Raw genomic sequence first — 26,700 nt, 5'->3', positions numbered from 1 at the left:
TTGAAGAAGTGATCTATATATAAAAAAGCATTTGAAAGAAACAGCGTACATTTTTGAGAGGGAAGAGGAAAGAGTAGTGTTAAGACATCATCCTAAATAATGTCATAGAAAGAACTGATGGTGAATAGGGCAGTGGAGAAAAAGGTGGGTGTGGGTTGAAAGTAAATTTTTGATGACTAACTAAAAATGGTAAAGAGACAAAAAATCTTGGTAGACTATATGGCCATTAGGGATTTCAAGTAATCTTGAGATAGGACTCTTTAGTAAATGTAGGTGTTTGACATTCAGTAGATTGATTTTGAAAATGTGAGATGCAGGAAATAGCAGCATTATTTGTTTATTTATTAACAGTTTCTTATATAGCACAACATATTCTGTTGTTCTTTACAATTGGAAACATTAATAGAACAAAACAGGGGATTAACAGACTGATATATAGGCAGGAAGGCCCTGAGCTCACAATCTATAGGGAAATAGGCATTGATACTCAAGGATAGGTGCTATATTTTGCTTTTTGTTTCAGCCAGAATGCAGAGTTTCTTGGTGGGCTGTATGATACATTCACACAGAAATGTCCTCCAAATGTCAGGAGGATGTGAAAGAAAGACAATGTGTGAGGTTATGTGTGGACTCTGAAAGAGGATGTAATTAGATATGGAAGCTATGAATGTTATGTGGGTGGTTCTGGAATCTGATAAGCTTGCCTGCTGAGGTGAGTTTTCAGGGAAAACTTGAAGGTTTAGAGACTAGAGGAAAGTCTTATTTTGCATGGTAGGGAATTCCACAGAGTAAGTGCAGCCCAAAAAAAGTCCTGTAACCATGAATGGGAGCAAGTAATGTGTGGGGATGACGCAGATCTGGTGCTGAGTGGAGAGGTCAGGTTGGGAAATATTTTGAGATGAGTGAAGAGATGTATGTTGGTGTGGTTTGGTTAATAGCCTTATGTTTAAGTAAAAGTATTTTGCATTGAATACGGTAGAAAACCGGCAACCAATGGAGGGACTGACAGAGTGGAGCAGCAGACGATGAACGCTTGGCAAGGAAGATCAGCCTCGCAGCTGAATTCATAATGAATTGTAATGGCAAGAGCCTGTTTTTGGGAAGACCAGTAAGGAGAATATTGCAATTGTCAATGCGGGAAATAATGAGTGCATGGATTAGAGATTTTGCAGTGTCTTGTGTGAGATATGGTCGAAGATTGGATGTTTTTTAGATGTATGTAACATGATTTTGAGACAATTTGAATGTGGGGAACAAAGGACAGTTCGGAGTCAAGGATGACACCTAGGCAGCAAGCTTTTGGGGCCAGGTAGATTGTTGAGCTGTCAACAGTGATAGAGAGATCAGGTTGGTAACTCTCATTGGCTGGTGGAAATATAATTAATTCTGTTTTAGAAATATTAAGTTTGAGGTGGTGAGAGGACATCTGATGAAATGGCAGAAAGACATTCAGTGACACAGACCAATAAAGATGGTGATAAATCTGAGGAGGATAGGTAGATTTGAGTATCATCCGCAGACAGATGGTACTGAGGGCCCAATTCAGACCTACTCGCTAGATGCATTCGCACACAGCTGTCAGCTGCCATGCAAATATGGCAATCGCACGGCAAGGCTTTAGCACGCCCAGTATGTCTTGGTGTACAGTCGCGGTGTGTATTTAGACATCTTCCAGTCTGTCTTAAGATGCCCACTTATGCACGTCATCTCCAGGATGTGTATGCAATCATCAGTAACCATCAGAAGCATATGCAGCACTTGTGGCAGACCATACCCTACCACAAGCACTGCGACTGCTTCAGTGTAAAATTCAGCCATGTGACATGTGCTATGATGCTGCTTCTTAATTATGCACACCTATGAAACAGAGTTAAGATGATCAGACATGTCTGCGTTCGCACCACCACTCCCCCGTTTCCATCGACCAACCCCTGTTACCACCCACAAACGCCTCAACCTGTCAGTCAAGCTAGCGAGGCATCTGTGCACAAGGGGTGATTGCTTTGCGATCACATGGACTGGTTCGCACATGTGCACTGCGATGCATATGAATGTACACATTGCAAACATCATCTAGCTGCGTGCAAACGCATTCTAGTGAGTGGGTCTGAATTGGGCTCTGATATCCAAAAGCAAAATGAAGCGGTGGAACTTAACTCCATTTGCTAGCATATGGGTGATACTCAACCAGTGGATTCCAGGTGCTGTCCAACCCCACCATCCACCTTTTATGTTTACCTCCTGTCTGCCACCTCTAATCTCCACCCTCTTCACATCCCAATGTGTTTATAGGAACAAATTCATTATTGTTGTAATATACACTTTTTCTATATTATTTTCATCACAACACCTGTGCCCTATATATTTCTTGTTTACAAAAGTCAGTAACCTCTGAAGATATTATGGAGGATCGCTATTTATATGCATTTTAAACATATACTTAGATGGACAACATCAATGTTTAAATATAGCTGATATTTGCTGTAGCTATATTTATACATTTGTAAAGATTTTTTTTTCACTTTTTTTGCTGTTCTAACTGTATAATTGATTAATGCTCAAAATGATATGTATACAACAATGAAGAAATGAGAACTAGAGATTTTTACATTTGATTTTATTAATTCAATCTGAAATTATAAACTGGATTCTTCTATGTATGGGGGTACATATATATATATTGTGACAGGGTCAGCATATTTCCACATGAGGTATACAGATGTGCCCAGCTATATCCTTGCCACTGGCACAGCAAATCACACCACTCACATACGTACAGAATGCTCTACTCCTGGACTTATCACCTAATTACTGATTGCAGCCACCTGTGTTGAACTAGGTGATTGATGAGACAGGTGTTTCACCTCAGATGGCTGTAATCATCAATTAAGAAGGAAGTCCAGAAGCAGAGCATTTTGTACCTAATGGAACAGGTCATGTTGGAGGGTCTGCACTCATAGCACCAAAGTGCCCTCACGAGCAGATACGTGCACTGCGTACGTGACCGCGCCTCAATAAAAATGCATGGTGCAATCGCAGTGCACGCCACTGCATACCATAACATATGCAGTCATGGAGAATGTGCACGTTAGTGGTGCAATCAGCAACAATATAATTGGGAGCATCTGTATGTGGAATATCCAGATCTCCCATGTTTGGCAGGGCAAAGGCATTGGAAATGTGTAATGTCCAGTTAAGGTGTTGCCTCAATCAAAATCTGGAAGGCGGATGATTACGGACACCTGTGTGAGGCTGGATTAAGAACTGCAGAGACACTGAGGAAACTGAGCCCAATGGTGAGATAGTCGCCCAGCTTATATGCTCAGGGGTGACTAGTGTTAGGGATCCAGGTCCTGCGAGTCCACTGAAGAGAATATTGCTGTTTGGAAGACCATGTAACATCATGCCTGTGAAACTGCCATATCCTGTGTACCTGCCTGTGGTGAGCAATAAAGCTACTGATGGATTTTACCCGTTCTATGAGATTCTTGTCACAATATATATATATATACCTGTACATATTGACTGTGGGACATAAAAACATGGGTAGCTTACAGTACCTTCATCTCTGTTTAGAATAACATTTAACTCCCAATGATAGCATGATGGTTATCCAAAACAATAGATCTACCTAGCCAATGGGAGTGGGCAATATCAAACTAGACACAAAACCTGATAAATTCTCTGATGCGCTCACGTGACACAACACATCAGCTCCAGTTTCAATCTTTCAATCTTCCATTTTCGGCAGACCTCCACGTGACTAACTAGTCATTCTTTCCCCTGTTTGCCTTAAGATACATTTATGTGATACAAAGTGTCAGGTCTAACCATTATCTTACTTTAGATCACCAGCATATTTTCATGTGATCTAAAGTATATATCACTAGTCTCTCCTCAAACCCGGAAATGATTCTCTAACAACGCTCCGTGGTAAATAATATAATAAAATAAAACTGGAGTGACTGTGAGTATAAATTTATATGGGGATTTATGTACAGTATGTTTATATGCACACACTAAAGGATTACCTGTTTGAACCTCTTTTATGTAACAGCTCATATACAGTATATGGGTATATGCTATTGTATGAATTTATATTACCAACTAATCCCTCTGCAAATCACACACTTGCAGTCAATTGAGACTAATTAGGAGAGTATTTAATATAGAGAAACTGACGATAGGGTCACTGAACCTCTGACAAAGCTCTGGACACAGAGAAACGTGTTAGATGGACCCTGTTTACTTATCCTGGATGCACTCGCATGAGAATTCACTAGTTCTTGAAGATTTTCTCAAAAAGCTTCCATTCCAGTCCTATTGTTCTAACCTTCTACAAGACACAGAATAATTGGAGTTACCCCAGTGAACAGCATTTAGCTGCATACAATATCCAGATACCTGGGTAGTCCACCAGTGAAAAGGCAGGAGAACTGTATCGGGACATGGTAAACAACTTTATACCTACCTGAAGAATTATTGGAGTTACCCCAGTGAACAACATAGAGCTGCATATAACAGCCGGACACCTGGGGATTCCACCTGTGAAAGGGCAGGATTTCTGCAGTTGGACACAGTAAACAACTATATACCTACCTGCAGGTTAGGTTCATTTATCATCAGTTTCTCCAGTGAAGTGCACTATATTTTCTAAACCGGTACTCTTATTTCCACTATATATATATATATATATATATATATATATATATATTTTTTTTTTTTTTTTTTTTTCCTTGGGAATTCCCTTTTATTGAACCAATTTTTATTTGAATAATATTAAACAATTTATTATCATTTATATGCTCTTCTTGGGGACATCTCCTTATTTTGAATATCATTTATTTTGGATTTTATATTGAAAATATGATGCTCTTGTTTGATGCATAGTGATTAAAGTTGTAGTTTTTATATCTATCAACATGCTAGACGTGTATATACTTGCTATACAACATACTTAGTGACACATTGTGTGTTTGCGTTGTCTTTCCACATTTCTTGCTGAAATCAAAAAGAGCTGATTAGTTTGTAGTTTGCCAAGAGAGATGGTATAGATTGAGAAAAGCAGAGGACCTAAGACTGAGTCTTGTGGTACTCTAACTGATAGAGTTAGGACATTAGAAAAATGAACAGTGAAAGTGCGATTAGATAGGTAGGATGAAAACCAAAAAAGAGCTGTGCCCTTAAGACCTAGGGATTGTAGTGTTTGTATGAGAACAGAGTGATCAACAGTGTCAAAAGCAGCAGAGAGATTTAGAAGAATTAGATTTGAGAAATGGCCTTTAGCCTTGGCAGTAACCAGATCATTTACTACCTTAGTCAGTGCTGTCTCTGTGGAGTGTTGGGAATGAAAACCTGACTGAAGTGGGTCCAATAAGTTGTGTGAGTTAAGAAAGTGTGAGAAGTGTGTGTAGACAAGTCTCTCAAGTAGTTCGGAGGAGTGTGGGAGCTGAGAGATGGGATGGTAATTTTAGAGAGTATTAGGGTCAGAATTTTGTTCTTTAGAATGGGAGTAATCACTGCACTGAATAGCGATGGAAAATGCGAGTAGAGAGAGATTACAGATTTTAGTTAGGGTTGGGGTGAGCACAGGAGACAGAGCTTTACTGATTTGTGAGGGTATAGGATCAAGAAGAGAGGTAGTAGAGTAGGAGAATGAGAAGAGTGTATATACTTCATCTTCGTTTGTGGGTCAAATTAAGAGAATGTGCCAGAGTGTTCAGGTAGGGAATAGAGCAGGTCACTAGCTGAGGAAGAGCCCATCATTTAATTTCAGATCTTATCAATCTTGTCCTTGAAATAGGAAGCAAAATCTTGTGCACAGATAGTAGCAGGTGGGTTGGGTTAGGGAGGGGTAAATAGCAGTTTAAATGTATTAAAAAATCACTTGGGTTTAGGGGCTTGAGCAGAGATTAGAGATTGGAATTGTTTTTGTTTGGCAGCCTCCAGAGCATTATGGTAAGAGTTGTATATAGTCTTAAATGTGAGGAAGTCACTTGGAGTATGAGACCTACGCCACTGATGTTCAACTTTACAGAACAGTTTTTGTGGATACCTTGTTAATTTAGAATGCCATGCTTGACGTCTAAGTCTACATGGAGTGTGATGGGTAGCTGGAGCTAATTCATCTAGAATCTGGTTCAGGTGTGATGGAACAGTCTCAGGAGAAGTGAATGTAAAAATTGGTTAGAGCAATTGTTGTAGAGAGGTGGCTAATTGTTTAAAATTAATAGCATTAATATTTCTATGGGTTTTAGGAGGTTTGGTCGATTTCAATGACATTGTGTTTGACATAATGGAGGAGAGTGTGCAGGTGATAAGGTTGTGACCTGAGATGGAGAAAGGAGCATTAGTGAAATCAAACACAGCATAGTCTGGTGAATACAAGATCAAGACAGTGGCCATCCTATGATTAGAGAAGTCAGTCCATTGAGAGAGGCCAAGAGAGGAGGTTAAAGAGAGAAGTTTGGAGGCATAAGAAGATTGTGGACTGTCAATGGGGATATTGATATCACCTACAATGATGGTGGAGTTGTGTGAGGATAGCAAGTGAGGTAGCCAGGCAGAAAAATGTTCCAGAAATTGTTGGGGTAGATCCAGGTGGGCGATACATAGCAGCAACTCGCAGAAAGGAGTGAATATCCTGATAGAATGTACTTCAAATGATGTAAATGGATAGTAATATTAGAAAGTAGTGGTATAAATGGTGGCTGATTCATAGTTGTATGCTGGAGCAATATTTTCTCAGTTTGCAGATATTTTAAATTCTGCAAATGCTCATGAACTGCATTGTTAACCTGCACATCAGGTCATGCAATGTCACTTGCAGTGACTCCAAATCTGCAGCATGATTGACATGCTGCTGGTGTTTGAGAGCAACAATGTGCAGCATTCCAGAAAACATGGGCCTGTCTCCCCTGTTTCTGGGCATTCCGAAGCCACTGGCTGCGTCCTTGGATGCAGGTTCACTGGCCAAAGCAGCATGATTTCACTGGACTTTCTGAGTAACCTGAGGGTTATTCAGATGTCCGATGTTCATGCAGTTGATCCAATGCTGCATCCTTGGAAGCAGCAGTAGATCAGAGAAGCTGGTAGGAGGAATCAATTTACACAAGATGCCTCCTGCAGCATGAGCATAATTTAGCACAGCTGCTGTGTACAAAGATGCAGCAGCTTTACTGTATCTCAGGCCCATGATTCTGAGATGAGAATAAGGTCAAAAATGTTGAGGTATTGCTATGTTCACACACATTTAAGTCCAAGGGGGTTGTGAGAGGTAAGTTGAGGCAGAAGAATAGAAAGTTGACAACGTGCAGAGCTTCATTAATGGTATTTAAGATGAAGGAACTAGAGAGGATCCAGATTTCAATAGTGAGCAGGAAAATTGGAAGGAGAGAGGGAAGCAGTGAAAGATAAAATAAATTATTTTAAAGTAGCTGGTGGGGCAAATTGTTTTTTTTTATGGGGGAGGAGATTAGGTGCTCAAGTGATTTTAACAAATATTTTGTGGGGTGTAATGTTGTCTTTTTAGATCAAATTTGGTCCAAATACTGCATATACTGTATGGGGCAAATACAGCATAACCATCAATTCAGATCAATTTGTTCTCAGTATCCATCAAATGGCTATTGAGACTGCCAAAAAATCTGGTTGACTGAACAACATAATCTAGCAGAGTGTATGGTAATATGTTAACTACTGATCATGAAACTTGCTGCATCCAATTTGGTTCCCTATGTACATAACCATAGTAGACAAAATACTGTTACCTGACCTTCATATTGACATATATACTGTATATAAAAATATACTTTGGTACAGTACCTCCTCCTTTTGACACTTCTCTGAGTGGAAAAGTACAACAGAAGGTACAGCAGCAATACAAACGTAAGGATGCAAAAAACAAACTTTAGTAAAAAAGTAAAGTTTTAAATGCCACCCAATGTACTGTATGATAATATTTAAAACCTGATTATTTTACAAAAAAAAATATAAAGGACTTTGAGTTAGTGACATGGAGGGAAAAGGTCAATTTACTTTCAATAACAATGTACATTAGTAAAAATGACCAGTGTGTAAACACAGAATTGAATGCTGGTAAATACTTGCTGAAATGTTTTCTTTATATTGTAAACACAATATTTGGAAATGTTTAATTGCAAAAGCCTCTTTTCTCTTTATTACATTTTCTACAGATAACACTTGGACAAAGCTTGAAATTAGAACTGACGTCTTACTTGGCTCTTTAGACCAGAAGTAGAAAAAATGTGGGATTAGTGTTAGTAATTTATAAAGGTGATACCTTCATACTGTGAGCACACATTGGAGAGTATGCAAAGATTCATTATAATTACACACAGGGTGCCAAAAATAATATCACACAGCACCATATATATCCAAGAATCCACTGACATAGAGTATTTCAACTTTCAGATGCTGTACAACACAAATGTTTTTCTGTCACCAATTAAAAAAAACCCTTTAGTCTTATATGTCTAGCTGCATGATCCCCATAAGCAAATATAATTTTGAAAAGATAAATAATATTAAAAAGAAAAAAATCCCACAATCCTATTTGTTAAATTGCCGAGAAGTACATTCGTTCCTATTAATTATAGACTAGGTGGTAAATACAAAGTTCTGGAGCACAAACTGTTGAACAGCTGTTAAGTGACAGGAAAAATGTGCATTCGACCAAAAGCTTGTCTTATGCATTGCTCTCTTAATCAGCAAGCATCTGCTTTATTCTCTCCTTTACAAGGACCCCAGTTTTATATTTAATTTTACGTAAAAATATTTTTTATTTTTTTCAATCAGATGCAGCAGTGCATTCAAATTGAAATGTTTTCTATTAATGCTTGTAAGCACATATATTTCAATTAAAATGCAGTATCTTAAAAAACAATGTTCCAGTGTTTGGCAAAGGATTAACTTGCTACAGTAAATATTTGTGGGAATCAAATATTGGAAAATTACCAAAGCATATGCCATGAAATACTGTTTGAAAAACTTTAGTGCTACCATAAACAATTTATTAATAGTAGTATACATTATAAGGAAAGTTTATATACCGTATAGCATTTTTGTTAAATGTTTTACTTTTTTTTAATAAATATGACACTCACCATTTTGGGTTAACTTTTAAAGTTAAATAGAATGTCATCCAAAGAAATAAACTTAAATTTGCCACTCTGTAGAAAACCAGTTCTGATAAATAGTTCAATTTGTAATTTCTAAACAGTAAAAATATGGACTTAAATGCATCCCTTCTATGCTTAAACAATGAAGTGGGACTGAGTAGATATTAAAAAAAAAGTACTTTGCAAACTCACTGCTGACACCTATAAATCTATTTTGAAATTTCTAAAAAAAAAATTCAAATTCAGATAAACATAATTACAAGATAGCTGATAAAATGTAATTACAGCCATTGCTCCATTCCATATAGCTAGACTAGCAATGCTATTACTGATGAGGTCACACCTAATGGCATCTAAGCACTGATGTTTATTTAACTAGTTTAATAGGGGATGAGATATTTAATTATGGTTTTAAGTATCCTTTGTAAAGATAAGAGTAATTTTAGCTACATAATCTCGTAATTACGTTTTTCTGAATAAGAATGTAGTACACTACCAGATTAGCAGGCGTATTTAATATGCAGCCCTCCAGCTGCTGTGGTACTATTCATACCAACATACTCTGCCACAGATTTAGCATGCCATAACAGCAAAACTGTGGCAGGGAATGCTGGGATGTGTATTTCACAGCAGCTAGAGGGCTGCATATTGGATACCCCATTGGTTACATAGTTGTAGCACCGACACAGGCATTATTTAGTCAACACCTGTAATAGCAAACCAATATCAGATTTACCTATTATCAGCGATCATTGTATGGCCTCATATATAGCTACTACAGTTTAAAATCTGTCAATGAAGATACTATTTCACTTCAGATATTTGAAGCATGCAATATTTTTTATTACAGAAATATCAAAATAATAATAATAATAATAATAATAATAATAATTATAATAATCTAATTCTGAAAACATTGTATAATCTTATTTTAACTAGAGATGTGTACAGACCCTCATGTTTTGGTTTTGATTCTAAATCATTGACTTGTTTACCCTCAAGTGTTTTGGTTTGGTTTTGGTTTACTTAAAAAAATTGATAAAAACAGCTAAAATTTTGTAACTTGGACCTGTTTTTGTTCCCATAGTGTTATTAACCACAATAACATTAATAACATTAATTTCCAGTCATTTCCAGTCAATTTTGACTACATCACAGTTCATAATATTGTTTACCAATTTTGGTACATGAAATCATGAGAGGGGAACATACATATGCAATAAAACACACACAAGATTCGATATTTAGAACTAAGATTTGACTTGTGGGAGTACCCAAGCCAGGAATCTGTTCTACTTGAAACCCCAAAGTGACCCAAGCAAAGACTCAGCTCAACTGAAAACCTAATGGGAGCAATTTTTAATTTACAGCAATAGTCTTTTTTTAACCAAGGTCTTATAAGATTGCCTTGTAGACAACAATAGTAATTTTTCCTCCTGATATCAACACAAAAAAATTTAGTTTTGATGTGACATGCAAAAGGGCCACGTAAAGTTGTCCATGAGCAAAACAGTCTCCACTTAGTTCCATCCACATTAAGTGTCTGTCCCTGTGATTTATTTATACCTCTTTTACACCAGAGCTAAAACCCAGGTTGTTGCAGGGTTAACCCAGGTAGCTCCTTGGTGTAAAAGGGGACAGGGTTGGATTCCTGGATTGAGTGACCTGGCAATCCAACCCAAGTAACTTGCAGGGTTTAACATGGGAATGACCCGTGAAACCCTGCGATATAAATGGCACAATCTGGGTCATGATGACCTGGAGCATGCTGCATGCCGACCAATTGGCCGGCTTCAGTGGCGCTTGGAGATGACGTCATCTCCAAGCATCCACTTCCACGCCAGAAGAGCCGGGTCACTGCAGACCCAGCTCTGGTGTGAACGGCGCCGACTCAGGAATATGTATATCCAGGAAAGTCCACACTCACGTCATAGCATTAATAGAGCTACAGTTTAAAGGATAAAAATAAGTCCAAAAATTTGAAAAAAGTAATAACCATGACAAGAGTCAAGACAAACGTCCATGTACCTGACCGAAATGTCGATGTGGAGGCTGTGACTACTCTGTATGTGATATAATGCAATAAACGAATACTATATGAAGACTGGTGAGTGCACCCCTGGTTATTACATACATACTCAAACAATCTTCAAACATCTTGCCTTGGTATCCATATCAAGATAGCATGCACAACTCCGATAGAACTGATAGGCACTTGGAGGCACGATACTGATGCACAAAAGAAATGTATTAAAGACTTCAAAGTTTAGGGGCTGATGCCCCTAAATGTTGAAGTCTTTAATACACTTCTTTTGTGCACCAGTATTGTGCCTCCAAGTGCCTATCTGTTCTATTGGAGTTATATATATTTAGGATTTTATTTTGTACCATGTGTTATAGGTATTTGAAAAGGGTTACACTAGAGATATTGGAGACAATATTAACATGAGTCTCCAACAAAATGGCCACCGCAATGGAAATGTAACCACTAGGAGTATGAGACTCCAAAAAAATGGCCACCGGGATTCTCGCGTAATCTGAGCCTGGATACCCGTGACCAGTGGAACTGGCAGCAGTGTGACCGCTTCATACAGATCCACTTGGCATGTGTGAAACAGATATAGGACGCGCTGTAATCACTTTGATATTTAATTATGTTGCGGATGTTAACCGCGAGTATTGAAGGTTTTTTTTGGGTCCTAGGAAGTGAGGTCACTTCCGGAATACTGGTATATGGAACGCAAACCTCGATTTGCGGTGCATATGCCTACCAATTGGGCTAATAGATAGGGGTATTTATAGCTGCATGAGCATACTATTATGTTATTCCTCCTGATGAAGTCCAAGGGTTAAGACACAAGGACAAAACGCATTGAGGTGACAAGGTCATATATTATATCCTCTACCAATTTGGAGATGATATACTTCAGATAAGCTTTTATTGAATTTATTTCATGTACGGGCATTTGCTACTGGATTTTGATTTGTGAATAAAATTGTGTGTGTGGAATTACACTATGTTAGTCTAAATGTCTTTCATGCTTGCTTTGAGTCTTACTGGATGGTTAATCCCAGCATTGTGCCAAAGGGATAAGGATCTGATGATTTGCTATTGGAGTCATTACATGTGAATTATCAAGTGGTGTAGTCCAGCATATAAGGTACACCTCCAGCACATAGAGGGTGATAAGTCCTGGTGAAAGTTTTGTATTTGTACCTAAACAATACTGCACTAGGAGGTGCTTTTTTCCACTTTTTTCATATTACTATTTGAGCTAGTTGAACTACAGCCGTTTGGGAAGAAGGGCAGCCACCCTTTATACAGGGGAGTGCATTTAAGGTGGACTGAAATATTGAATGGACTATTGTCTTAACAGACATTTGTAATAACTGATCTGGGACAAGACTAGCGCTATATACCACCATTTTGTATATATATATATATATATATATATATGACACAGGATGGCAGTGGCACTCCAAAATAAACCACAATATTTACTTCAATGTTTCAGTCATCAGACTTTCGTCAGGAAGCATAAATACATGTAAAATTCACTTACCTTTGTAATATATATTATATATATTATTTACATGACCACAAACAGTATGGCTCACGACAATGCATATTGTCAAAATTGTCTCTAAACCCAATATTAAGGATGAAGTTAGTATATACACAGCCTACACTATTACACTTTTCAATATATTGTCAAATGGAAGACAAATGCATTTGCTAGTTACAGATGGATGAGGGTTTATTGCATTGTTTATCACTCTGCAGCAAAACATTAAATGAAGCCTCCTAGCCACGATACATGTGGATAATGTGCACAGTGCACCAAGCAGCAGTACCCTCATTTTTTTAAGACATAAATGTATTATCAAATTGCTTTGGGCACAGAATGCACATCACATTCAATGATGTTTCTCAGATCACAGCCAACAGTTTAATAAACCCTGCTCCATATTCATTGTACGTAATTTGAGCTTAAGTGTGGAATACCTTGGTATTACTATGTTCAAAAACAAAGTGAGCAGCTGGAATTCCAAGCTGGTTGATGAAGAAATCAGCATCTCCTTGTATCTGTGCAGAGCTGACATTAGACTTGCGGCAGATCTCCTTCTCAATACAGCTAACTTGCACCTGGACATAAAAAGGACAAATGTATGTAAGCATGAACACAACAAACTGTTTCAATAATCATGAGCCCAAATGATACTAATTTAGAAATCAATAAAATTTATACTGTACACCTCTCTAACACCTCTCTAACATGAAATGTATCCTCTTAATACATTGCAAGATGCTAATATGTATGTAGTATATAGGGGGGCATAGTGCCTCTTTTTAAAATTATTTATCTTCTTTCCTCTTAGTTATTTATTCTCTTCTTGTGTGTACTAAACATGTAGATGGTTTTGTTACAGCAGCTGTTGTGCTGCAAAGGCGTTTCTTATTGTTTTAATTTTAAAATTCACCAATCCTTGTAACTCCCAACTGGTGATGAGAGCTAGGAGTGTAATTGTAGTTTCTTTTTTAGAAGGATTATTCAATTTTCGTCAATTCACAACTTTTAAGTGGAAATTTTGTCAAATCATCACAAAGGCATTGCAAGGCAGTGGAAGCATTTGGCATTGATTGTATACACCAGATAAATCTTTTATAGCAGTGGTTCTCAAACTCGGTCCTCGGGACCCCACACAGGTCACGGTTTCCAGGTCACCCAGCAGGTGCACAGGTGTATTCATTACTGACTGATGCAGTTTAAAAGATCCACAGGTGGAGCTAATTATTTCACTTGTGATTCTGTAAGGATAAATGGAAAACATGCACTGTTTGGGGTCCTGAGGACTGAGTTTGAAAACCTGTGTTTTATAGCAACACTGTTTTTTTTTTTTCAATTGTATTTGACAAACTGTAGTATAATTGTTCTAGAATAGCAAGTAAAATGTTTAGTGGTCCTTAGAATAAAATTAGCAGACTATTGCAAAACAAAAAATGTGGCGCAAGGATGAGTCCAAGCTCAAAATGCTTGCCAGAATAGGAATTCTGTAATGGTTCCAGAGTTCTCGAAATAACATAGAGACAGTATAGATATATGGCTTGATAGTGTTAATTGTAAATGCTAAAGTCACGTTACCCACTCTGCAAACATTATAATAATATAATTACAGTAGATTGCATTCAGTATGCAAAAAAGACAAGAATGTCTGAACAGTTATTAATAAATGTGAAAGTACATTTCTTAATATAAAATGTAATGAAATACAAACACAAATGAAGAACACATACAAATGAAATTAAATACAGACATCTGCTGTTTTTCCATTAAAAGGAAAATCTTCTTTCCTGGTGTAGACCAAATGAAAATGTAAAATACTGTAGGAACTGATTCAGATCCACATGCAATCCGCACACAATGCCTATGCTCATGTAGTTGAACAATTACTTGCAACTGCAAATGTGTACAACATTCTGAAATCTCCTGTGGCACATGCATCACCCAGAGTGTACACAAAAAGGTGTATTCAGATGGTATTAGAAGTGTGGCAGAAGAGTGATGGGCTTTCCTGGGAAGTGACTGGGAGGTGGCTACTAGTACATGCATAAATAGCCCGTTCAGTGAGAATCACAGGTGTGTCAATGCAAACAGCTGCCTTCACAGGTGCACAGCTGCAGGTAATGGAGACTACAGTCAGATGTAGAAACTGCACCTGCCATAGGGCTGGTACAATTTTGATGGTGCGACTGATGGTGGTGTCTAAGGATGAGCCAATTGGTACTACAGCGTGCATAGGTGCTATAAGTGGGTGTCTCAGTCCTTGCACATTCAGCTGCACGGTGACCACCAATAGACACTGCCTTATTCGCTTTTGCATGTGACTCAGGTCTATAATGCGACTAGACGTCACACATATAATATAGCCACTAATGATTTACGTACAACCAACTGGAGCAGTCAATATGCCAACATGGATTTCAGAAGTGGCTAGCTGGGTAGTGCTGCTAATCATCATCATCATGATTGAATATGGTTGCAACTGATCTCTATCACCCATAAGGGATATGCCACCTACAGAAATATCTGAGGACGTATTTATGAGGACAGCAAAGATGCTAATTAAATATAAGCAAAACTGTATATATGAACTTATGTTTTCAAACTTTTGGTGCACATGATCATGGGGATTATAAAACCTGATCTCTCCTGCAAAATGTTTTAACAAACCTGATCTCTCCTGCTAACAAACTGCAGAAAACAGTAGAACAGTTGTTCTCAAACTCGGTCCTCAGGACCCCACACAGTTCACTTTTTGCATGTCACCCAGCAGGTGCACAGGTGTAATCATTACTCAATGACACATTTTAAAAGGTCCACAGGTGAAGCTAATTATTTCACTTGATTCAGTGTGGAGACATGGAAAACATGCAATGCTTGGGGTCCTGAGGACTGAGTTTGAGAACCTCTGCAGTAGAATATTACATTAAAAGCTTCATGCTTTTCATAAGGCATTTTATATGACAACATAATTTCAGTATGACAATATAATTTCAGTATATGTTACATCATCACACAATGGGACATTTTTCTGCTGATGTGGTTTCTTTTTATTCCCTTAAATGGAGCTCAGATTATTGCTTCCAGAAAAAAAAAACATAAAAACGTGTTCACATGTAAACATATATATGAGCTGTTAGAAATGTAAATATCTGGACATCATCATTTAAAATAAATTGTAATGAGACACTCTAAACCTTTTACTATAAGGTCATACATACAATATTGTCTTCTCCACTCCCAGTCAGTATCCAACAGGGTAGAATACTATTAGCATTAGTAGCAAGCTGGCACATTAGTCTGAATAATATATAGTACAGTTATACAGTCATTTTATCCTCATTATTTTTCAAATCATATAACTGCATATAGCTATAACTAGATGCTGCAGGCCTTATCAGCAAGCCCCATAACTTATATTTAAAATGTAAAAGACATAATACAAAAGGATGAAATTAAATATATAATGTAGGGTATTTATTAAAGCTGGGAGAGAGATACAATTGTGAGAGATAAAGTACTAACCAATCAACTTCCAATTTACGTTTTGCAGGCTGTATTTATATAATGATAGTTAGGGGCTGATTGGTTGGTAATTTATTTTTTACAATTTTATCTCTCTCCCAGCTTTGATAAATACCCCCCATAGATACAATGGTTGAATGTTTTATGTATAAGCAAATGAGTATTTTCAATAGCAATGCAAAACTACCTACTGTGCTTGGTACAGTGATACACATTAATTTTAGTTCCTCACAATCAATGTATTGGCCCATCACAGGGGCATGTAATGGGGGTTAATCTAGAACAGTGGTTCTCAAACTCGGTCCTCAGTACTCCACACAGTTCATATTTTTTAGGTCACCCAGCAGGTGCACAGGTGTACTCATTACTCACTGACAGTTTAAAAGATCCACAGGTGAGTTTTTGTGAGAAGACCTGGAAAACATGCACTGTTTGGGGTCCTGAGGAGTGAGTTTTGAGAACCTGTTATCTAGACAAGAAAAAACAAACCTAAATTACCCCAGCACTCTGCAATGGAACAGCAAAAGAGAAAAGCATCTTACCTAAAAATAAAATACAGAGGACTCATTAAAACACATTTCAAACATACAGTATTATAAGCCACCCACCATGTCAAGACATCTCTGCTCAGGTAATCCTACACTACATAATAATAGCCTCACATTGAGTTATATATTCATGTATTTCTAAATTGTGAGCCACCTTACCCGGATGCACCCCAAGATCCTTCAATATGGCACTACAAGCATCTGCATTCCCTTCAGCTACTGATCCCATACATGCAATTCAGAATCAGGGCCACAATGTTGTTTTAGTATGAGTGTGAGTATATGAAAATTACACATTCTGGGTATAAAATAGAATTGTACTAAGGAGACCTTAAATTTGAGTAAAGTGTTGTGCTATGTAATGTGATTCATTACTTAGGGGTCTATTTACTAAGCAGTGTTAGGATACAGAGTGAAAAGTGATAAGGTGCCAGCCAATCAGCTCCCAACTGTCATTATTCAAACACAGTCTGTGAGATGGCATTTAGAAGCTGATTGGTTGGCACCTTATCACTTTTCACTCTGTCTCCTAACACTGCTTAGTAAATAGACCCCTGTCATGTATGGAATATCCATACCCATGTGCTGCCATGCACACTAATACACCTTAGATTTCAATGACAACTTATACTGCTTTTACACCTAAATCCTGGGTCTGACCCAAGATTTGGAACACAGTTCCAAAATGGGTAAGACCCAGGACAGACCTTTTCTACTGCAGCGCCGTTCACACTGCACAAGGGTGCAGTGGAGCACTTCTCCTGGTGCTTGAAGATGACATCATCTCCAAGCGCCGAGAAACCCGTAAGTCCCTGTACTGTAAACGGGAAGTGGTTGAATGACCCAGGGTTCCTGTTTACACTACAGGGTATCACGGGTTGCTCCTGTGTAAAAACCTGAAAGTTGCCTGGGTTGGATTGCTGGGTCACTCGACCCAGGAATCCAACCCTGGCCCCTTTTACACCTAGGAGCAACCCGGGTTAACCCTGCAATAACCCGGGTTTTAGCTCTGGTGTAAAAGAGGTATCATACTTCATTAAAGCCTTCCAGCTCTCATCCTAACTTGCTGCTACATCTTCCTTTCCTTTCTCCCCTCCACCCCATTCTGTGTCACTTCTGTTTGTCTTCCTATCCCTTAAAGAATGTAAGCTCTTTCGAGCAGGGCCCTCTACCCTCTTGTGCTTCTCCCTACTGTAATTTAATTTATCTCTTACTCCCCACTAGGGCAACTAACACTTGGCTGCTTATGCGGGCGTTAAGGTCGCTAATATAGCAATGTTTATCCATGTGCTGTATTGTATTGAATTGTATTGTAAGTCAATGGTTACTTATTTGTCTATGTACTTTGTAAGGCGCTGCGGAACACTTGTGGCGCCATATAAATAAATGATGATGATAATAATAATAATACTAATAATACTTGAAATTTGCTGTGTGTTTTAAAACTTATTCTTAAACTACTCAAAGTGGTCTTAATGGGTATGGGAGTAACTGAGTGAGGCCACTGGCAATCAGGCATGGAATATGACAAAAATGCAATGGTAGCAATAAGCAGCATGTGCTGTACATGGCTGAATATAGTCTATCAATCACTACTTGAATAGATATTACAAGAAGGTTATCTGTAGTTTTTCTAATTCAGCGAGTCTGAATACTGTATGTTACAAAATCTAATTTTAATTTGAAGGTAAATGTTTGAAAAGCCTAATGGCTTCTACAAGTTGTGATGATAATTATAAAATGGCTAGAATTTCTATTTGTTTCAAGATCAATCAGAGAACATAAATGCAAAGTATACTTAATTTATAATGACATTACAACTTAAACTCCTCAGATTATTAGTTACATTTGTATTTTCTAATTTTTCAGCTCTAAAGCACCTAACATACATCCAAGACAATCATATTAATTAATGTTGAGAAGCTTTTTAACATGCTTGCATTACATATAAATCATTATGATACATACTATAAACCAATATACACTGGTATATTTAATATAACTATGCTAATAATTTTGTTACACATACTGGTGGAAGTGGGCCTGTATGTAGCGATATGCTATACCGTCACTTTTCCTACTGTTTTAATTGTGATATCATAAAATTCCATTCAATTCCATTTTCCATCCCGCCACGTCTACATTTCAGTTTCAATTGCTAGCTTATAAATAATACACATAATAGAACAATAACACATTATTATATATTACATTGGCATGCAAGATTTTAGTAGTGCACATAAGATGCCTTGATGTGATAAGTCATTTGTGAATTGTGTACTATAAAACATAATTGCACAATCATATTTTTGTTCTTACAATACTTACAATAGCAGATTACATAGAATGTTAGTGAGGCATTTTTTTCAGCAATCTTATGGGAATAACAATACTTAAAGCTGCTAATCAAGTGGCTTAATAGTTTCCTGAATAAGACACCTTAGAGATTATTCAAACAAAATTCAGAGTGTGTGACAGAAAATACCCCCATGTGTCCTCTTGAAATGAAAATACCTACTTGGTAGCCAAAAGTCATAAATTTTGCAGATAAAAATATAACTGTCCTATCTCTTACATGTTTTTATTTAAACAATAAATAAATCAGTGGTTTAAATAATTGAACTTGGTGTAAATTGTCTAGTTAAAGTAGGAGTGTGTGGTAGTGTAGTCAACCTGTTTCAGGATGGTATAACAATAACTTCCTGATGGATGTGGGGTGATTTAATGTGCCACCCTTATAAGGCACTGATCAGTGATAACAGTGAGTTTGTATGTAGAACAGCATTATGAGGTTATTAATGTTGCACTATGAATGGAAGGTACATTAAGCTGTACACTCTAAAATGTTTCGATGTGTGTGGTTGACTGACAGTTGAGATTGTGGGCTATGCTGATAGTGGGATTGCCTGTGATGTCAATGGGTGCTATAATGTTAATACAGTTGTAAGTAATCTAGATGCTGTATTGATTATGGGAGGCTGTATTATTTACAGGATTTACCATGCTGTTGACAGATATGCATGGTTGCTTTAATGAAATGACTAACTTGATTTCATACAGATGTCATGTATTAATGGACATGACTGGGCTTAGTGACACTGGTGTCAATGTCCTTAGCAGTGGATTATATAATATGTAAATGTTGATTGGCTGATGTGATTCTGATAGTTGTGTAATCACATTTGTGTGGGTATTAGAATGTCAAAGCATTCTATATGGCAGTACTGTAAAATGGGATTTGAATGTGATATGCTATTTCATCTAGGAAGAGAGTGGTAAAGTCAAAGTGTTGGGCTGATGTCATATGTATACCTTCATGTGTGGGTTCTGAACTTGAAAGTTTATTACAGAGACCTATTGGTCTGTTAGGTAGCTGTTTCTATCTATGAAGGATATTGGATAGTACACTAGCAAGCCTGGCATGCATCTTAAGATAGTTTCAGCTTTGAAAATGTTTGCAATTGTTTTTCTTTTTGTGTAAAGCACAATTTGAGGTGTAATTGCACAGCACTCTGCTTCAGTTGGTTTTTGGATGAATATGGAACAATTCTAAGATTGATCTCTACTCATCTCCTGCTGTGACCAGGCAAAATGCTGGCATTGGGTTTCTAACCCAGAACCCCAGCAATCCAAAAGTATATGACAACCAATCTGTTTAGTTATTAATCTGCTCTTTAGGGATTGAAATAAGTATTTGATGTTTTATTTATCCTACTGATACAGCAAAATGTTAACATTCACATTGACTAGTTCACTTTAAAAAACACTATAATTATTTCATTTATATATAATTTACAACATTAAACAGTGCAGCAGAATATATGAGTACTACATATATTATTAATAATAATTTGAAAATAATGAATCCAAATGCTAATGAGGGAGAACTAGTTTCTCTATAACACAATGTAGGCTTTGCTTAAATAGAACATTAATTATCATCCATTATTATATTTAGTGGCTAGGGTACTTTGTTTTTCCCATCAGTAACCATAGACATTCTAAAACACAAAATAATATAATAAGATCTTAATAATGTGAGCTGATACTTTAGTATGTTCTCAAATGATCCAGGACTGCACTGAACCAACTGTCACTAGTAACAGATAAATATCTATTTATTACAACAGGTAACATAACAGTGTAAGTATGTCAAATAAGTTTTTAGAAATCAATTCAAATATTAACGATATAGTTAAAAAATTGACAGAAAGTGTATTAAATATGAGGCCTAGAAAAAACCGAAAATGTCCATAATAATGTAGATTTTTTTGTTTAGCTTGTAAATACATGTTATATGAATAATGTGTTTACTAAACAATCTTTAATTTTTTCTACACCATACTCTTTTGATAGGATATATCACTAAGTCATTTATATCTGAGAGGTAACATGTAATTGCATTGCTGTATATATTAATGATGAAAGTAATTTAGTTTATTGGCCATTTCGAAGAAGAGGTCATTGCCTCCCGTTACAGAATCACTAATAACATGCTCTGTATGGTGTTTTATTATGCTAGCTAATGATGCTCTTGCATCCTAGATCAAGGTGAGGCAACAAAATTGTTATTTTTGAATAATGCATGTTTCCTGTCTGCTATTCCATGAAACCCAATACTGACTGTAGCCATTCACTCTTTTATTAGTCACCTTTACAGTGTTCTATGTGACATTTCTATAAAACTATCCATGATCTCAGCATGTCCCCCCAGACACAGATTTACATAGTCCAATTATGTTTTCTCCTTTTACAAATAACAAATGCTCAATATATTTAGTAATAAATTAGTCATAGTTAGCCCAGCATGAATTAGACATTGCATATGTTTTGTTGCGCAGGAGTAAGAAAAAAATCTAAAGACACACTAATTACAAAAAGCCATGAGATTACTTTCTAAAATGAGCTGATTGAGCTCTGCCATTGTTAGTTTTCTTATTCAAAAAGGTCAGCACTAATAGCTAGAATAAGGTGCCAAGATATTTTAAAATACAAAACCATTCAGTGCTTAGTTTAAGCTTATAACCTTTTATGCAGACTCACATTGATTTTTTTAGGAACAATCTTTTTACATGTAATAGAATCAGTGCTTAATGTGTAGATAGAAAAAAAAGGGGAACACAAAAACTTTCTGGGAGGATCATAAAAATATTTTTTTTTTAAATGAAAACTATTGGGCTAAAAGAAATGAGGAACACTATTTTTATTCCCTACAACAATGTAGTGTGAAATAATGTATTGAAAGATGTTGGTGGAAAAATGCTGTTTACTGGGTATTTTAAGATTAAACTCAATTAAACATCCCCAAATCTAAATCTGTACAAAATAAATATTGTAAAGCATTATATAATGTGATGTGGACAAAGTTATGTGATACTAAATTAATCATGGCATATTTACACCAACCCTCCCCAATGACCCTCAAATTGCAGCAGAATCTGGATTTACAGGATTTGCATTGTTTAAAGTGAAAAAAATAAAGTAACTCTAATACTAGACACCTTAGCATATACATGTTTGTACTATAAGAAACATGGAGTTCTCCTGCCACAGTGTAGACCCAACCCAATCTGGTCTGAGCAGCACTGGTATCTCTTTGGGGACCACACAAACCATCATTTCCCACCACCTACAGAAACTCGTAGACTCACATTGAAAAGTGTTAATGCTCTTCATGTACCATTGTACTGTGTTGACCAGAGAAAGTATTGAGATCATAACCCCTTAAAGTGACAACTCTATAACCTTAGTGCAATGGTCACTAAAACTGTTACTTAAAAATGTAAATAAAAAGTAAAAACAGATTAAATACAATTTTGAATTTTTATTTTAATATTTTTATTTTTATCTTTTTTATATGGTGTGACAAAGGTTCCACAGTTCTGTACAAAAAGGGCAGCACAAAACACATAATAAAAGCCTCTGTACTCCAGCAAAGGTTAGATGTAGAGAGTCAACATGACCAATAGTACAGGACTCTCCGGGTTAGGAACTGAGTGGTCTACAAGTCTACTAAGTAATCAGTATGTTCATAATTTGCAGCAGATTACTTCATAGAAAATGACATTAGCTTTTTTTCCAGGTTACTAATTTTAAATGAAACAGTGCTAATAATAATCCCGTTTTTCTATCCACAAACACTAGGTGATAAATTTACTAAGATTTGATTTGGTCCCGATTAGTCCCGTTTTTCAACTCGGATAGGATCGATCAAAGATGGACATTTTTTTCACTTAAAAAATCAGGAATTTACCAAGCTCCTGGTTTTGACAGGATCATTTTGATGGTTGGCGTATTTGGTCAATCCTGTCCATTTTGAAGTCCCGATTTCACCGGCCTAATTTCTCTCCTGAATAAGCAGCCTGCACATATCAGTGAAAATTGTGCAGACTGCTGGTTTATTTTTTATATTTTTAGGGTTCATTTTTAAAAAAAAAATGACATGGGGTCCCACCCTAAAACAGAACCAGCCCTGGACTTTTCATAGCCAGTCCTGGTTGTCTAAGTACAGGGGGAAAAAATGCGTATGGTTCCATTGTACTTAGCACAACCAGCACTGGCTCTGGGAACTAGTCCTGGTTCTGGGATTACAGGGGAAAAAATGTGTAGGATCCCCCCTGTAATTCCCTGAACCAGCACTGGACCCTTTCTAGCAGGGGGCTGCTGCCACAGCCAGGGGAGCCCTTTCATCAGGCCCCCCAACCACAGCATCAGCCCTGACCACTAGTCAGCCCAGGCCAGGCATCCCTGGTTAGTTAGTGACCCCCAATAAAGGGGTCCCCCTCTCCAGGGCACCCCTGGAATAGGATGATAGCCTGTGGTTATCCCCACCATCCCTGGGTGGTGGGTGGTGGATTGATAGTGTATGTGTGGTGTAAAATAAGAGAAGTATCAACCTTGTCTTTACAGTAGAATTGCAGGTTCCAGCAAGCCTCCCCCACATGCTGGTACTTGGAGAACCACAAGTATCAGCATGCGGGACATTAAGGGCCTGCTGGTACCTGTAGTTTACTTGTAAAGAATTGTCTAAAAAAACACAAGGCACACACACCATGAAATTAAAGTTTTATTACATACATACATACATACACACACACACATATATACTCACCTAAATAACCAGGACTGATCCCCTTGTCCAAAGTAGGCATCCAAGGTCTTCTTAAAACAAAAAAACAAAAATTGCGATCCACGCACTAGATAACAACCAGGATGGTTGTTATCTCCTGAATTAAAATGCTCAGACCCGGCTTCTGCCTAGGCAGAGTCGTATCTGAGCATTCATTGGCTGAGAGAAGTCAGCCTCTCTCTACCAGATGTGAGAGAATACTGATGGTTGGAGTGCCCAGGTTGAACGTCTATTTCACTACTTTATTTGAGGCTCTGGTCTTAAATCTGTGTGGTAGGAGTCCATTTCATCTGTATCATTTATGTTAATATCCTGGATATTTTTTCACTAAAATGTAGTACACTACATACCTCTCTCTCTCTCTCTCTCTCTCTCTCTCTTCTATTGTGAATGTTGCATGATGAAAGAGGCACTTTCTAAGGAAGAGAGCTGAAGGTTTTCAGAGTGATTCTGGGAATATATCCATAAGAAATGGTTCATACAGCAGTGACATTTTAAAGATTGTGCAAGTATATCACCAGAAGGCTGAGCATCTGTCTGGTATTGTTTGTAGTTATTGAGTGCCTATATGAATTTTCCCATTATTCCTATTTTACTTATTATAATCCTATATGCAGGAAAAAGGTACCACTACCTAAACTAACAAGTTGAAACTACATTTATAAGGCTCCCATACTCTGAACAAGCCTTCATATGTTTATTTAATATTTCCACAGATTTCTTCCTGTTTTGTGAACTAGTTAAAATAATTAAACATTATACAGTACCAAAAAAAGGTGGCAGCATAGTCTGAACCTATATGCAGCACTTAATTTCATTAATCAAACAAAAAAACATTTTCTTTTATAAGCTTGCTAGAAGGGCACGCTTATCTCATTGTCTGCATTATACTACCCCACTTCAATAAAAGAATCATTGTGTATGTGGATAACATTTGAAGAGATATTAAAAAAAACAACTATATATAAGACTGAGTAATAACTCCGTAACAGAGCAATGTCACACAACAATACACTGTAGTCTAAAGAGAATATTTAGCTGGTCTGTGAATCATTCCCATTATCACTGTAAACAGCATATTTCATGTGATGTTTTCTAAATATACTGCTTCAGCTGAGAATATATTTTGTACATGAAACAATACTGTCATATGAAATGTTATTGAAGACTAGGTCTTTAAAATTACCTTATTCTAAAATAATATCCTTTATAAGTATATTAATCTTATTTTTGTGGAAATTGTACAAGACAAATGGGAAATTGAAATGACACATTTTGTAAAATATCTGTTTGTTGTATCACTTCTGCTATCATCATATATATTTTTTTACAAGGGCCTCAGTAATTTAAATGAAATTGATTTGCTATCTGTGCCTTCCCTAATGTCCAAAAAACATGACCGTCTATTAGATAAAAAATACTTCACACCGGTAAAAGTGCGACTTGTAATGTGAGTTGTGACTTATCCATGGCCCAGGCTATGACTATTCTAATCTTCTTCTTCACGTCTGTCCTGTGTGCCTATAATTTACTGTATAGCAGCATTGTCTAATATGTCATAGTTTCATTTACATCCATTTTAGTTAGCCCTATGGTAACTTGCAAATACATTTATGTAGATTGTGCTTTCTGTTGCATAAAACATACAGAGTTGTCCTTTACTTAGCTATGTAATTATACAAATACCCATGTAGTGGATTGGCATCTCAACTACAAGACAATGACTTAGACAAAGTTTTGCACTTATCAATGTCATGTTTGTCATAATGACTGTTAGTTACTATAGAGAATGCTTACTTGCATAAACAAAAGAACTCTCCCCACCCCATAAAAACAAACCTACTGCTAAGCCAAAGCAGAGGTTTTTTTAGATGTGAGTCAGTCAAATCAAATCTATTTGTCCCATAGTGTCAGAACAGACAATAATGGAACTTGTGAATCTCTATTATCTATTTTATTAAACTGTAACACATTGTTTTATTACTTAGCCACACTTTTGCTCACTATGAGAATAGCATGTCAAGCCCTAACAGTGATGTCAGCAAAGCACATACAAAATTAAAATGAAATGCAGCAGGCTAAGGATAAGCATTATGAGATACAGTGCTAGCACTGCAATGTGACAGTCAGCCTCTGGGGGTTATTCAGTTGTTTAGCTGGCGGCTATTAATTTTTTAAGTTGCCCGATGGAGCAATTCAATTCAATCTGTATGAGCGCCATCGTTTCTGGTCAGGAGGGTGCGAGCAAAAATGTGCGAGAAACCCGTTGCACTAGCCAGGACTTTAGACGGTCTAGTAGGGCATGACTAGTGTGAAAATTAATGAGCGCCCAGAATAATTGAATTGCAAAACTGGGCGCTCATTAATTATAATCTCCCACGCCACAATTGAATCGCTCCCTCAGATGATGTCAATATTTGCTTTCATTCAAAGCTGTAGTATGGCCAGATAAGGATGAAAATGTACCATCATGTGATAAGTCTACATGTGACACAGGTAAAAACATACTAGTGTGCTCAGATGACCCTACAGACCTAAGGATATTGTACAAAAAGACCATAATAAAGCTAATAAAAGTAGTCCTGAGTCATTCTAATTTTAGGATAAAAACTATGTATTTGTATTTTGGGTACAACTGAAAACAATATGTGTTGCCTTATAAAAAAATTTACATCAGACAACCTATTCTGCAAAAGTGCTTGCACAGTTTTATCAAGTGATGATGATACAGAGGAAATCATAACATAATTAGATACCACTGCCATTTATCAGGCACATAACAGCATCCCAAAAAT

At 37.0% G+C, this 26,700-nt stretch overlaps 1 protein-coding gene across 3 annotated transcripts in view; it reads right to left on the bottom strand.

Annotated features, from left to right (window-relative positions):
- The window catches only part of NAALADL2 (N-acetylated alpha-linked acidic dipeptidase like 2), an 860,785-nt gene that overhangs the window by 206,995 nt on the left and 627,090 nt on the right, over positions 1 to 26,700 (bottom strand). For all 3 annotated transcript variants that reach the window (XM_088452339.1, XM_088452338.1, XM_088452340.1), the window contains one exon: positions 13,147 to 13,287. In XM_088452339.1, the coding sequence (XP_088308465.1) occupies positions 13,147 to 13,287 (141 nt within the window). The remainder of the gene's footprint in view (positions 1 to 13,146; positions 13,288 to 26,700) is intronic.

This window comes from Taudactylus pleione, unplaced genomic scaffold (genome assembly GCF_031769625.1).
Source record: "Taudactylus pleione unplaced genomic scaffold, aTauple2 ptg000037l, whole genome shotgun sequence".
NCBI lineage: Eukaryota > Metazoa > Chordata > Amphibia > Anura > Myobatrachidae > Taudactylus > Taudactylus pleione.
This window is presented reverse-complemented; position numbering and strand designations above follow the sequence as displayed.